Consider the following 16,386-nt stretch of genomic DNA (forward strand, 5'->3'; position numbering starts at 1 on the left):
GATACTGCCCACTGTATCAACTGTTCATGCTCAGTGTGTGATAGGTATAGTTTGCTATCTTTTTTTTTTTTGGAAAAATTTTCACTTGAGCCTTTGTCCAATAGATAGGACCTTATATAATTATAAAATTATATAAAAACATTATAAAATCATATAAAATATATAATTTTATTTGTTTTGAAATAAGTATTCTGAGAGAAGTTTGGAATTTCTTAGGTGATCTCTCAATTTGTGTAGTAGTAGAGAAAAATGTTCAGAGCCTGAAGCAAGAAACTGAATTAGTTTTCTCCATTTTATTAGCTATGACTTTTAATGATTCACTTAAGTACTTAGTTTTCATTATTTAAAACAAAGTACTTTTCAATTCAGGCTAAATCCCAGAAAAGAAAAAAAAAACATAAAAATGTAAGTATATTTACTTTAGAAGAATTAAATATTTTTAGTGATAAAATGTACATAACATAAAACATATCACTTCAGCCATTTATTTCTACGTGTACAGTTCTGTAGCATTTGAGTATATTCTCATTGGGCAACCATCAGCATTCATCTCCCTAAACTGGAAGTATGTATCTATTAAGGAGTAACTCAGTAACCGCTTATTCCAAACCTTGCCCCGCCCTTCCTGGCCCCAAACCCCTGGCAACCACCATTCCACCTTCTGTCTCTGAATAAAACCATTTTTCTTGAGTAAGGGTGACAGGTTGTCTCTTTACTTCTAATCTTATTTCAGTTCTTTCTTTTTTATCAAACAGGGTTAATCAGAGAAAAGGAATATACTAGAATACATGCTTTCCAAGTCTAATTTCAGTTAATTTTTTCACATAGCCTCTAATTTTTTTTTAGTTGATTGAAATCTTTTTGTCTTAACTGTCAATGTATTGTTTACATATTAGAATAACATCCTACAGCTATAGGAGGAGACAGCAACAAAAACACTTCTGAATAAGTGTGCCTAGGCAATTAAATAAGTGCAATCCATTTAAAGCTTTAGCCATTTATGTGAAATTAAGCATTTCATTTGATTTCCACCTATGGTTATGGCTTTCAGAAATTTGATTTACAATTTATTTGATGTAATTTCAGGTTGAGAATATCTTTGCAATACAATAATGAGAAATTAGGTTATCTGAAGTATGGCTTAATGAAGTGTAAAGGGTATGAAATAAAAAATAAAATGTAACTTAGGGAATATTTGCATGAATGGCATTACCTATTGGGCATTTTTATACTATTGTAAGTACATTTTCATAATACATAAAGTTGGTTTAAAATGTTGATAGAACGTTTTCTAAATATAATTAAAAGACTAAACTTTTTGTCTTACTTAAATGAATTGTTATTGTTAGATTAGCATTTAGTTTCTTTTTTTTTTTTTTTGTCTGCCCTCCCCAGCATTTAGTTTCAATATATTGTTTACTTAAAAAAAAAGCCTTGGTCATTTGAATAACTATAACTGTAATTGTATTAAGAACTTAACTGCCATTAGCAGCAGTATAATACAAAGCTCAAAGGCACCCAGTGTAACTCAATTACCAGGACTGACATTTGTATCTGTGCTAGTGAGGTGTGAACTTTTTTTGTACTGAAGGTTGAAGAGATATCAGATAAGCTTCAGTGAGAGTAGAAGGCATATATTTCAAATTAACCACTTCAAATTCTGGGATTTAATGATAGTGATGTGACTGGGTTATTAAATGTTGTAACAAATGTAAAATGAAGAAACAAAAATGAGGATATTGCTAATTAGTAAGTATATATTTTAATCAAGACATAATTTCCTAGCACCATGAGCAGATCAAGGTTTTGTTGGGGACCGAAACAGATCTTTGTGGGGGGGGGGGGTTCCCTTTTAAGAAAGAAGTACAAAATTACAAATACAAGTTTATGTACAAAAGTCAACATTTTTTTAGAATGAAAAAAGAACAGATTACAGATTGCAAAAGAGGCCAATGACATAATCACCACAATATTTAGAAAATGACATTTTAAAACTGTTGATTGTAGTTTTAAATTATTTTTTCTACAAGTATAGGATGTTTAGTGTTTGCTTCTATCACAATGCTTTTATAATACGATTTTCTATGAAGAAACTCCAAAGATAAATCTTTGCTCTAACTTGGCTAATAATTTTTTTAAAACATTTAATTTATTTATTCATGAGAGACACAGAGAGAGAGAGGCAGAGACATAAGCAGAAGGAGAGGCAGGCTCCCTCTGGGGAATCCGATGCAGAACTTGATCCCAGGACCCTGGGATCCTGATCTCAGCTGAAGGCAGACACTCAACCACTGAGCTACCCAAGTGCCCCTAAAATTTTGTTTTTATTGATAGTTGAAGTATAAGAAACATGCAGTTTCACTTACAGACACGCCCAGTATTTGTAGAAGTGTTACAAATCTGTGCTGTACAATTTCAGAGAAATTCCATTTCATGAGTCCTATCAATAAGAAAAAAAATATGGTGCATTTATAATTAAATATATTATCAACTATATTCATAATAAGAGAAATTTGGCCAGGTATTGATTAAAAATGGAAATTATTTGCTTATACTGTTTCGTATCTCATGATTGGAAAAATTTCCCAATGATTCGTTTCTAGCTGTGTACATTTCAGACTGTTTCTCCTCTACTTATATATCCTGTGATTCTAGTTGCCATGAGACACGTTCATGTCACCTCTGATATCTGATTTTGCATCTTCATTTCATGACTCTAGGAGAGGTGAAGTAGTAGGAAAAAGGTATATTCCCAGAAGCCATCCTGCAATATGACAGTAATTTATTACATGAGAAAATGACTGAGACCCACATGCATATGTCCCACTAAACCGAAACTGAATATATCTCTAACTCACCTTTTCTTTTGCTGGAATCCCAGTCTACCCACTCATGCCATTCAATGTGCATTCAAGTGCAAGGGTGGTGAAGTGTAAGTTGGAGGGGCAAGAGAAAGAATTTTTTTATGACTAAAGCATCTTAAAATTTTGCATCGTGTATGAAAATGCATCATCATGAGAACACATTGCTAAGGCTCCTCCCAGGTCCCTGAAAGGGTCTATTCAAGCAAGGAGCCCTGAAGCTTAAGCTTCATGGGCAATTGTATGGTTAACAAGTCAAAAAGTACTATTTTCTGTATTGATAGAAATCTGTTCAATATGGTAGCTGCTAGACCTTCTTCTGTGGCTATTGAAGACTTGAAAAATAATTTGTGCAATTGAAGAAATGAGTCTTTATTATGCAATTCTAATTACTTTAAATTTAGATAGATATATGTGGTTAATGGCTACTCTATTGGACAGTGCAGGTCTAGTGCCTTCTTCATTACTACTTGCATATAATATTAGTACTCATTTAATTTTATTAAAGATAGTACATATTCTATTTTGCTTAACTTATGATGTCATTTAGGTATGAACTCTGAATTGTCACCTACATTCTGTATTTCATATGATACATTTATTGCCTACTGAGTAAAGTAGGCAACTCTCGTAATTATGGACAAGATTTTAGCTTGTAAATCTATTTAAATTATTGAAAAAATACCTTTAAAGTGTTTCTTCTGATTGGAATCTTTTGATTGTCTTACTAGAAAATAATCTTGAACCAAACATACTGAAAAATCTTCAATTATGGGTTAAAACGTGTGTTTTCAAAGCAGTGGTTAAGATCTTTTGTATGAATGTTTTTCTCTTTGGAAATTTAATAAAGTGTTTCCAAAAACAACAGGAAAGTGTATTATTTGGTTGACGTACTTAATATTTTATTTGACTGCTTTGTTTGCTAATCCTAGTAATTCAAACCAGATTCCAAAATTTGGGTTAAATCTTACCTTTCTGCAACATGGCATTTGGCAATAATTTATGAATATTTAATTGGTAGAGAAAAGAGAAAGCATGCATATTGTTCAGTACAATTATGTGAACTGCCATTGTCACTTAACATTTTATATAATTTTTGAAAAATGTTGCAAATATTTTATGTCTAGCACAGGATAGAACATTTCCATTATTGTTCATGCAGTGAACAGATGACCTTTCAAGCATCATGTATAAAGTTTTAATGTGTACTAAAATAGGATAGTTAATGATTTTCTGTTCATGTGCTAGTGATTTTTATTTGCACAGTTGAGTGTTGTACAGAGACCATCTATTCCCAATTTCTGTCACCTATATGTAATAATTCAGTGTTTAGACTGACTAGATTAACTTTTTAAAATTGAGGTAAAATTCACATAATATAAAATTATTTTAAAGCATATCATTCATTGGCATTCACAATGCTGTGTCACCTTTTAGTTCCAAAAAGCTATTATTCCTAACGGAGTCTCCCATATCCAGAATGGATTTACTTATCTGAATATTTTATATAAATAATAAACCATGTGGCCTTTTGTTTCTGGTTCTTTCACTTAGTATAATATTTTCAGGGCTCACCCACCCTATAGCATGTGTTGATGCTTCATTTCTTTTTCTTTTTTGTTTTTTTGCTTCATTCCTTTAAAAAAATTTTTTTTTTAATTTTGTAAAGATTTTATTTATTTATTCATCAGAGAGAGAGAGAGAGAGAGAGAGAGAGACATAGGCGCATAGACACAGGCAGAGGGAGAAGCAGGCTCCATGCAGGGAGCCTGACATGGACTCGATATCGGGTCTTTAGGACCATACCTTGGGCCAAAGGCAGCGCTAAACCGCTGAGCCACCCAGGCTGCCCTGCTTCATTCCTTTTTAACGCTGAAGAGTAATTCATTGTATAGATATACCACATTTTGTTTATTGCTTTATCCATTAGAATAACTTTTAAAATACAGTTGAACTATGTTTTTCAGTAATTTATCTTAACCAGTTCTAAGCCTTGGTTGACCATATGACCTTCCCCTTAAAGTATTTATTTAAATGTTAATAATATAGTCTAATACAATTGTAAATTTAATGATGAATCATAAAATGATATGGCTGGAAGAAAAAGAAAATTTGGTTTCTCAGAGACTGATACCATTTTTTCCACTATAATTTGATAAGAAAAGAAGATAGAAATCAAATACTCTTTATCCACACGGAGAAGAAAAGTCATAAAAATACTTAGATCTCAAATTTTCAATATTCTTTTCAATATCAGTGAATATACATGTTTTTAAAAATGGTGAGTCTCACCAGAATTTTGAATTTTGTGATATAAGATGTGTTACATCATAGTATAAGGGCTTTTTTGGTGTGTAATGTCTTGTTTCACTAGGGTGGGCTTTACTTTTTTTTTAGTTTAGAGATTGGCACATAGAAAAGAATTAATATTGACTCTGCTTTTGAAAATTATGTAAAATCTATATTCAGAAATTCGAGATTCATAATATGTCTTATTTGCAAATTTTTACACTTTTGATTTCTCTTTGTACTTCTTTTGGGGGTCTTTTGACCCCCCCCTTTATTTTTAAAGTTATCACTTGGCGACATTTTACAAAATACTAAGTAGCATTTAAAAAAGTTGTACCTGGGTGGCTCAGTGGTTGAGCGTCTGTCTTTGGCTCTGGTTGTGATCCCAGAGAGTCCTGGGATCGAGTTCTGTGTCAGGCTCCTTGCAGGGAGCCTGCTTCTTCCTTTGCGCATGTCTCTGCCTCTCTGGGTCTCTCATGAATAAATAAATAAAATCTTAAAAAAAAAATATATATATATATAAAGTTGCTTCCCAAAAGAATTGTTCTTGTATTTTATTCTTGATTGTGCATTTTTAAAAATAGGCCTTGGTTGTGTCATATAGGCTTGTTGTATTTTGGCTTTTCAAAATGTCATATGCCAGCTATATGCAAAATAAAGTAATTTGCATTTTTATAACAATGACAGTACTTATTTCAGAATAAACAAAAATCCCAAATGACTTCTTTGGCCTAATTTGTTGACTTTGGTAGTTTGTCAGCTGGAGGGTAACAGTGTTTGTTTTCTATGACTATGTAACAATTACCACAAATTTAGTGGCTGAAGAGAACATGAATTATCCCATAGTTATTGCGGGTGAAGAATCTGGTCTGGGCGTAGCTGGACTCTGTGAGCAGAATCTCACAGGGTAAAAACCAAGGTCATGGTGGGGCTGCAATCTCATGAAGTCCTATCCCATGTTGGTGTGGTATGATTATAGTCCCCATTTTGTTGTTTGCTATTGTCTGGAGACTGCTTTCAATCCTTCTGAGGTGATCCTTGCTATGTGATTTTTCTTTTCTTTTCTTTTCTTTTCTTTTCTTTTCTTTTCTTTTCTTTTCTTTTCTTTTCTTTTCTTTTCTTTTCCTTTCCTTTTTCCTTTTTCCTTTTTCCTTTTTTCTTTCCTTTCTCTTTTCTTTTCTTTTCTTTTCTTTTCTTTTTCTTTTCTTTTCTTTCTTTCTTTTTTTTTTTAAAGATTTTATTTATGCATGAGAGACACGGAGAGAGAGGCAGAGACACAGGCAGAGAGAGAAGCAGCCTCCATGCAGGGAGCCTGATGTGGAACTCCATCCAGGGACCCCAGGATCACACCCTGAGCCAAAGGCAGGTGCTAAACTGCTGAGCCACCCAGGGATCCCATATGATCCTTTTTCTTGAAGGCCAACCAGAGAATCTCTCCCAAGTTTTGAGGCTTTTCTCTTTTAAGTCCCAGGCTTTAAGTCCCTTTTAAGGGCTTACCTGATTAGCCCCGAACAATCTCCCTTTGATTAACTCAAAGTCCATTGCTTTGGGACCTTAATTACATCTGTAAAATCGCTTCACCTTTGTCATATAATGTAACCTGATACAGGGAGTGAACCTTATCATATTCACAGTGCTGTCCACACTCAAGGGAAAGAGATTATGGGGTGTGTACAGCAGGAGGCAGGAATCTTGGAGGCTACTTAGAATTCTCCCTACCACACATTATTATAAATTATGTGATATTTTAAAAATGTGTGTTTTAAAATCAGTAACTATATTTTTTAGAGCAGTTTTAGGCTTATGGAAAAGTTGAGTAGAAAGTAAAGTTCCCACATATTTCTGCTCTCTCTACATATGTTCTCTTATTAGTCTCATATTTAATGTGGTACATTTGTTAAAATTGATGAACCCTCTATTGATGAAATATTATTAAGGCAAGTTCTTACTTAACATTCAGGGTTCACTCCTTGCGTCTCCTTGCGTTTAGTTCTATCAGTTTTGACACATGCATAATATTGTATATCTACCATTACAGTATCAAACAGAAGAGTTTAATCTCCCTACAAATCCCTTGTGATCCACCTGTTATTCACCCTTCCCTGCCTCCTCCTGTACCTCTGGTAACCACTGGCCTTTTTGTTTTCTCTAATCGCTTACTTTTCCAGAATGCCACATAGTTGGGACCATACAGTATGTAGCTTTTCCAGACTTATCTTATTTCACGTACTAGTATGCATTTAAAGTTCCTGCATGTGGGGTGCCTTAGTGGCTCAGTCGGTTAAGTGTCTGACTCTTGATTTAGTCTTGGGGTTGTGAAATCTAACCCCGCATCAGGCTTCATTCTGAGTAGAGTCTGCTTCAGGTCATCTCTCTTCCTCTCCCTCTGTCCTTCTCCCTGCCATGCACTTGTGCATGCTCTCTCTCTTAAATCAATGTTTTTTAAAAAAATAAAGTTCCTCCATGTCTTTCCAGGGCTTGTCAGCTCATTTTTCTAAATTGTTGAATAATATCCTATTATATAGATGTACCATAGTTGTTTATCGAGTAAGCCACCTTCCCTGGTCCTGTTGAGCATTTTGGGGAAGCTGTCTGTGGAGGAGTCACTGAAATTCATTTGGCAGCCTCCTGCTAGGGCAGGAGGAAGGAGTTTCTCTTTGTGGGTCCAGTGTGCCCGATTGTCTTACTCCTGTGGTGTATGGTAGCGATGAGCCACCCCGAGCAATGGGCAGAATTCACAGGGAAGGAGATCACAGAGGTGCTGTTGAAAGTTTATGGGAAACTGTTGGTTGGGGCTTGTGGGACTTGCTGGGGAAACTGCCTGAGAAGTTGCTCAGGTGGGTGCTACTGAAACTTCTGGGGAAATGGGGTTGAGGGCCTCCGGGTACCCCTATGCTACTGGCTGTCAGAGGAGCAGGAAAAGTATAAATCACACTGAAACCAGAAACAAATATTTTCTTACTGCAGTGTTCGTGTAGTACCCTCTCCTGACAAAACAACGTCATGGCAGCTGGGAAGGAACAAATACAGAGCCCTGCTGCAGTATAACACAGCAGGGCAATGGAGGGTGGATTTGAAGCCAACAGTCAAGGAATTGTAACTCCACACTTGGTGTTTCTACTTGGCTGAGTGGTTTTTGAATTTTCATTTATTTTATTTTTTATTATTTTTTAAAGATTTTATTTATTTATTCAGGAGAGTCACAGAGAGAGAGAGAGGCAGAGACACAGGCAGAGGGAGAAGCCGGCTCCATGCAGGGAGCCCGACGTGGGACTCGATCCTAGGTCTCCAGGATCAGGCCCTGGGCTGCAGATGGCACTAAACAGCTGAGCCACAGGCGGCGACCTGGCTTTTGAATTTTTAAAAATCAGTAACAAATATGGTAGCTTACTTTCTGCAACTATCAAGATGGTCCTCTGGTTTTGTGTAATCTGTTAATGTGGTGAATTACTTTGATTTGATTTTTGAATGTTAAACTACTCTTGAATTCCTGAATAAGCTTCATTTGATCATGATGTGTTATCCTTTTATATGTTGCTAGATTTGATTTGGTGTTACTTTGTTAAAGATCTTTATGTGTATATTTATGAAGTATATTGGTCTGTCATATTCTTTTTCCTGGAATATGCATCTGGTTTTGGTGGTTTGGTGGCTCTCTAGAGTTAACTTGGGAAGTGCTCCTTTTCTTTTTTGGACAAGTTTGCTTAGGATTTTTCTCTTTTCTTAAATATTTTATAGAATTAACCAGTGAAGCCATCTGATCCTAAGATTTTCTTCATGAGAAGACTTTTAGTTATAAATTCAATTTATGAAATTGTTTATTGGTTTAGCATCCTGTTTGTAATTTGCATCATATAAGCAATTTATCCTTGTAACCTAAGTTATCAAGAATATTAGTGTAAGCTTATTTATGCTATTCCCTTGTTTTAATGCTTGAAGCATCTCTAGAATGTACTCTTTCATTTCTGATATTTATAATTTGTGTCTTCTATATTTTCTATTCCTTTAGTCATTGTAAGAGGTTTATCATAAAAAAAGTTTAAAAAAAAGTGGCTTTTGGTTTATGATTTATCTGATACTGTTTATTCGTTTTTCTATGTATTTTAATTTGTTTTTTCTACTTTCTTGAGATAGAAATTTATGTTTCTTAAAAATAAATTATTTTTTCTAAACCAGTGGCTTTCAAATTTTGTTATAAATTGAAATCATATGAGAATCATTAAAAACTACTGATGCCTGTTTTCCAACCCCAGACATTTTGGTTTATTTGTTTACATTGATAATGGGTACAATGGGATATTTAAAAAGTCCCTAGGTGATTCTAGTGTGTAGCACATTTTATGAAGCACTGTTCTGAACATTACATTAGCTCCCCCCTCCCCATTTTGATATTTTGTGTTTTCATTTCATTTTCATTGACTTTAAAATTTCCCTTGTGATTTCTTTTTCTCCTTTGATTATTTAGAAGTATATTGGTTGACTTCTGTATTTTAGAGGTTTTTGGCTTTGCTTTTATTGATTTGTAGTTTAATTATGTTGCTATTGAAGAAAGTATTCTGAATGATTCCAGTCCTTTCAAATTGAGTTTTTTTTTGTTTTGTTTTGTTTTTGATTTTGTTTTGTTTTTTTCCTCAAGGCCTGTCACATACTCTCTTTGTTAATTTTTCATGTGCACAGGAAAAATATGTATTCTGTCACTCATAGGTGGTGGAGTGTTCTATAAATTTCAATTAGGTCAAATTTGTTGATGTGTTATTTAGGTGTTCTATAATTTGCTGATTTTTCTCATTGTTCTATCTGTTACTGGAAGAAGACTGTTGAAATCTACAACTGTTATTGTATCTTGGTTTATTTTTCTTTTCAGTTCTATTAGTTTTTGCTTCATGTGTTCTGAAATTCTGTTTTAATGCATATGTATTTAGGATTGATTGGTATTTTTTTAAAACTTTATTTGAGAGAGAGAACCAGAGAGAGACCAGGAGTGGAGGGTGGGGCAAAGGGAGAAGCAGACTCCCCATTCAGTAGATAGCCCAATTACAGGCCTCATCCCAGAAACCTAGGATCATGACCTGAGCCAAAGGCAGACAATGAACTGAGCCACCAGACGCCTAATTGATTGGTATTCTTGATGAATTGGTTACTTTATCATAATAAAATATCTATCTTTATCCTTGGTGATATTCCTTGTTCTGATACCTACTTTGAAATTGTTGTAGCTATTCAAGCCTTCTTATGTTTAGTGTTATTATGATTTATGTATCTTTTAAATTCATTTTACTTTTAACATCTTGTGTCCTTATATTTAATTTGGGCTCATTTTAGATAGCATGCATTTGCTTTTGTTAAATCTGATGATCTATGCCTTTAAATTGGACATGTACTGGCCTTGCTTAGTTAGGCTTCTGCAAGAGAATTAAACCCTATGGAAAATGATTTTAATGATTGTTTTCCCAGTTTCTTGAGGATGGGACATTTCAAGTACCAATGTAGGTAACATAGAAGACAAGTTAATTTATTGCTTTGTAAGACTTAGACTTATGACTTAGAGCATTAGGGCTTAATTCTTTCTGGGAGCCCTGGTAAAGATACTGGTTTAGATTATTTACATATAATGTGATTATTTATAGGGTTGAATTTAAATCTGCCACTTTGTTTCTTTGTCTCTCCTTTTTGTTTGTAATATTTTCTTTTCCTGCCTGGTTTTGGGAAAATTGTGTATATTTTATATATCATTTTATCTCCATTATTGGCTATACCTTTTTCTTTTAGTTTTTAGTGGTTACACTAGTAGGTATTAGTAAATTATCACATTGTACTTTCAAATAACTATTAGTGAAATGGCATAAAAATATCTTAAAATAGTATACTTTATGTTGCCCCTGCCATCTTTTGTGCTATTGTGGTCTTATTTTTTGCTTCTGCATATTTATAAGCTCCATAGTACATAATTTTTGTTGTATGCAATCAATTAACTTTTTCAGAGATTTACTTATGTATGAGAGAGAGAGAGAGAGAGCAGGGGGGAGGGGCAGAGAGAGAGAGAGCAGGGAGGAGGGGCAGAAAGAGAGAGAGAGAGAGACTGAGAGTCAGTCTTAAGCAGACTCCATGCTGACCATGGAACCCAATGCATGACTTGATCTTATGATCCTGAGATCATGACCTGAGCTGAAATCAAGAGTTGGATGCTAAACCCCAACTGTGCCACCCAGGTGTCCTCATAGTCAGTTATGTTTTTAAAGAGATGAAAACTTAGGGGAAAATACTGTGTCTATATATATTCTTCATGCCTTTTATGTAGATGCAAGGTATTACTGCTATTATTTTCCTTGGTATTATTTTCCTTTTACTTGAGAAACCACTGTCAACATTTCTTAAAATGCAGATGAGCTATCTACAACACCTCTGCCTTTATTTGATGTTAATTTTTAAATATTTATTTATTTATTTGTTTAAAAGATTTATTTTAGAGAGAAATTGTGTGTGTGAGTGCATGAGCAAGGGGAGGGACAGAGGGAGACAGAGAATCTCAAGCAGACTCTTTGCTGAGTATGGAGGCCAACTTGGTGCTTGATCTCACAACCCTGAGCTGAAATCAAGAGTCAGTGCTTAACTGACTGAGCCACCCAGGCACCCCGTGTTCATTTTTTAAAACTTTTAAACTCCAGTTATCATATAGTGTTATATTAGTTTCAAGTGTATGATACAGTGATTCAACAATTCTCTACATCACCTGGTGCTCATCACAAATGCATTCTGTGATAACCAACACCTATTAGCTCATTCAAATACTCCTCTCCTTGCTAGTAACCATTAGTTTGTTCTCTAATTAAGTCCGTTTCTTTGTTTTTCTTTCTTTTTCCCCTTTGCTCATTTGCTTTGTTTCTTAAATTTCACATATGAATGGAATCATATGGTATTTGTCTTTCTCTGACTTATTTCATTTACCGTTGTATACTGTAGCTGTATCTATGTTGTTGCAAATGAGATTTCATTCTTTTTTAAGGCTGAATAACATTCCATTGTATGTATATCAAATCTTCCTTATTTGTTCATCAACCGATGGACTTGGACTGTTTCCATCTTTGCTATTGTAAATAATGCTGCACTAATCATTGAGATGCATATATCCCTTTGAATTAATATTTTTGTATTCTTTGGGTAAATATATAGTAGTGTGATTACTGGGTCCTAGGATAATTCTGTTTTTAAATTTTGAGGAACCTCTATACTGTTTTCCACAGTGATTGCACTAATTTGCATTCCCACCAGCAGTGCAGGAGGGTGCCTTTTTCTCCACATTCTTGAGGAGACCTGTTGTTTATTGTGTTGATGTTAGCCAATCTGACAGATAGGAAGTGGTATCTCATTGTAGTTTTGATTTACATTTCTCTGGTGATGAGGGATGTTGAACATCTTTTCATGTGTCTGTAGGCCATGTGGATGTTTTCTTTGGAAAAAAGTCTCTATGACTTCTGCCAATTTTTTAATGGATTATTCTTTTTGGGGGGTGTTGGATTTTATAAGGTCTTTGTATTTTTTGGATACTAACCCTTTATCGATATATTTTTTTTTGCAAATATCTTCTTCCATTTCATAGTTTGCCTTTTAATTTTGTTGATTGTTTTCTTTGCTATGCGAAGCCTTTTAGTTTGATGTACTCCCAATAGTTTATTTTTCCTTTGTTTCTCTTGCTTCGGGAGACTTTTCTAGAAAACATTGCTATAGCTGGTGTCAAATAGGTTACTGCCTGTGTTCTCATCTAGGATTTTTATAGTTTCAGGTCTCATATTTAGATATTTAATACATTTTGAATTTGTTCTTGTGTATGGTATATGAAAGTGGTTCAGTTTCATTCTAATGTACGTTGCTGTCCAGTTTTCTTGACATAATTTGTTGAAGAGACACTCTTCTTATATATTATATTATATTATATTATATTATATTATATTATATTATATATTCTTTCCTACTCTGTTAAAGACTAATTGACCATAAAGTTTTGAGTTCATTTTAGGTTCTATTTTGTTCCACTGATTTATGTGTCTATTTTTTTTTTTTTTTTGTGCCAGTATCAGGCTGTTTTGATTACTGAAGCTTCATAAAGAATATGAATTCTGGAATTGTGATTCCTCTAGCTTTGCTTTTCTTTGTCAAGATTGCTTTGGCTTTGAAGATCTTATCTGGTTCCATATAAATTTTAGGATTGTTTTTCTATTTCTGTGAAAAATGCTCTTTGTGTTTTGATTGGGCTTGCATTAAATGTGTAGCTTGTTATAGGTAGTATAGACTATTAATATTTGTTTTTCCATTCCATGAGCATTGGACTACCTTTCCATTTATTTCTGTCATCTTCAAGATTTTTCATTAGTGTTTTATAGTTTTCAGGGTAAAAGACCTAGTTCTTTTACCTCTTTGGTAAGGTTTATCAGTTCTAGTTTTTTTTTTTTTTTTTTTTTTTTGAGTAGAGTCTTTCAAATTTTCTATGTAGTGTATCACATCACATCACCTACACATAATGTAAGTTTTACCTCTCAGTGATTTGGATGGCTTTTATTTCTTTTTGTTGTCTGATTGCTGTGTACTATACTGAATAACAGTGGTGGGGATGGGAATCCTTTTCTTGTTCCTGAGCTTGAGAGAATAGCTCTCAGTTTTCCCCATTTAGGGAGATGTTAGCTGTGGGTTTTTTATAGATGGCCTCTATTCTGCTTAGGTATGTTTCCTGTAAACCTACTTTGTTCTGGGTTTTTAAAATGAATGGATGCTGTACTTTGTCAAATGCTTTTCCTGCATCTATTGAAATGATGATATGATTCTTATCCTTTCTCTTAATGTGATATATTAAAAATATTGAACCACCCTTGTAACCCAGGAATAAATCCTTGTTGATTGTGTTGAATGATTTTTTGAATGTATTATTGAATTCATTTGCTAGTCTTTTGTTGAGGACTTTTATTTTTATGTTCATCAGAGATACTGTCCTATAGTTGTCCTTTTTTGTGGTGTCTTTATCTGATTTTGGTATCAAGATAATGCTGGCTGCCTAGAATGAATTTGGAAGTTTTCTTTCATTTTCTGTTTTTTGGAATAGTTTGAGAAGATAGGAAAACTCTGGCTCTGAACTTTTGTTTGCTGGGGTTTTTTTTGTTTAATGATTCTATTTCTTCACTGGTTATCAATCTGTTCAAATATTTGATTTTTTTTTCCAATTTCAGTTTTGGTAGTTTATATGTTTCTAGGAATTTATCCATGTCTTCCAGGATGTCTAATTTGTTTGCATATAGTTTTTCATAATATTCTCTTTTAATTCTTTGTATTTCTGTGATTTTGGTGATTATTTCTCTTCTCATTTGTGATTTTGAGCCCTTTCTCTTTCTTCCTTGAAAAATCTGGCAAGACGTTGATCAATTTTATTGATTCCCATCCTCACCCCCATCCCAAAGAACCATTTCCTGGTTTCAGTGATGGTTTTTGTATATTTGTTTAGTTTCTTTGTCATTTATTTCTGCTCTAATCATTATTCCTTCCTTCCTTCTGCTGGTTTTAGATTTTGTTTTTCTTTTTCTAACTCCTTTAGATGCAAGCCTAGGTTGATTTTTCTTCTTGAGTTAGGCCTGTAGTGCCATAAATTTCCCTCTTAAAACTGCTTTTGCTTCATCCCAAAGGTTTTGGACCATTGTGTTTTCATTTCCACTTCTTTCCATGTAGTTTTAAATTCTTTTATTCCTGGTTGACCCATTCATTGTTTGGTAACATGTTATTTAATCTCTATGTATTTGTGTTCTTTCTAGATTTTTTTTCTTATAGTTGCTTTCTAGTTTCAAAGCGTTATGGTCAGAAAAGATGCATAGCATGGCTTTTTTTTTTTTAATGTTATGACTTTAATCTTGAATTTGTTGAGCCTGGTTTTGTGAGCTAGTAAATTATCTATTCTGGAGAATGTTCTGTGTGCACATGAAAAGAATATGTATTTTGTTTTTTCAGGATAGAATATTCTGAATTTACCTGTTAAGTCCATCTGGTCCAGTGTGTCGTTCAAAGACATTGATTGCTTGTTGGTTTTCTGTTTAGATGATATGTCCATTGATGTAAGTGGGTTGTTAAAGTCCCTTATTACTTTGTGTTATTGATTAGTTCCTTTATGTTTGCTATTAATTGTTTTATGTGTTTGGGTACTCTCATATTGGATGCATCAATATTTACGATTATTATGTTCTTATTGGATTGTCCCCTTTATTATTATATAGTGTCGTTCTTTGTCTCTTGTTACAGTTTTCGTTTTAAAGTCTAGTTTGTCTGATATAAAGATTGCTACCTTGGCTTTCTTTTCACATCAGTTTGCATGATAGCTATTTCTCCATCTCCTCACTTTCAATCTGTAAGTGTCTTTAGGTCTATAATGAGTCTCTCGTAGGCAGCATATAAATGGGTCTTTTTTTTTTTTTTAATCCATTCTATCACCCTATGTCTTTTGATTGGAGCATTTAGTCCATTTACATTCAGAATAATTATTGATAGATATGTATTTATTGTCATTTTATTACTTGTTTTGTGGTTGTTTCTAATGATTTTGACTGATCCTTTCTTGGCTTTCTCTCTTTCATGTTTTGCTAAATTTCTTTAGTGATATATTTTGGTTTGTTTCTCCTTATTTTTTGCATACTTACTAATAGCTTTTGGTATATGCTTACCATTCAGTTTGTATATAACTCTTTCTGCATATGGCAGTCTATATTAAATTGATGATTGTTTAAGTTTGAACCCATTCTTTTCTCCTCTCCTTCCCATGTTTTAGGTATATGTTATTTTTTTTATATTCTTTTTTTGGTGAGTTCCTTGTCTTATTTTTTACAGAAGTATTCATTTTTACTGCTTTTTTTTCTGCCTTTATAGTGGCTCTTTTGATCTCCCTTTCCAGTCAAAGAGTTCTCTTTATTATTTCTTTTTTTTTTTTTTTTTAAAGATTTTATTTATTTATTCATGATAGTCACAGAGAGAGAGAGAGGCAGAGACACAGGCAGAGGGAGAAGCAGGCTCCATGCACCGGGAGCCCGACGTGGGATTCGATCCCGGGTCTCCAGGATCGTGCCCTGGGCCAAAGGCAGGCGCCAAACCGCTGCGCCACCCAGGGATCCCTCTTTATTATTTCTTGTGGTGCTAGTTTAGTGTTCATGAAGTGCTTTAGTTTTTGTTTGGGAAAATTATTATCTTTCCTTCTGTTCTGAATGATAGCCTT

At 33.9% G+C, this 16,386-nt stretch overlaps 1 protein-coding gene across 7 annotated transcripts in view; it reads left to right on the top strand.

The window, feature by feature from the left end:
* IMMP2L (inner mitochondrial membrane peptidase subunit 2) overlaps positions 1-16,386 on the top strand; it is an 845,985-nt gene that overhangs the window by 116,372 nt on the left and 713,227 nt on the right. The window contains exon 6 of one of the 7 annotated variants that reach the window (XM_077856156.1): positions 8,346-9,242. The exons of 5 other annotated variants lie outside the window; for them this stretch is intronic. In XM_077856156.1, the coding sequence (XP_077712282.1) occupies positions 8,346-8,480 (135 nt within the window). In that variant the 3' untranslated portion in view covers positions 8,481-9,242. Of the gene's footprint in view, positions 1-8,345; positions 9,243-16,386 lie in introns of those variants that run through there. One more of the 7 variants, XM_077856159.1, reaches the window with a different exon arrangement.

This window comes from Canis aureus, chromosome 18, assembly GCF_053574225.1.
Source record: "Canis aureus isolate CA01 chromosome 18, VMU_Caureus_v.1.0, whole genome shotgun sequence".
NCBI lineage: Eukaryota > Metazoa > Chordata > Mammalia > Carnivora > Canidae > Canis > Canis aureus.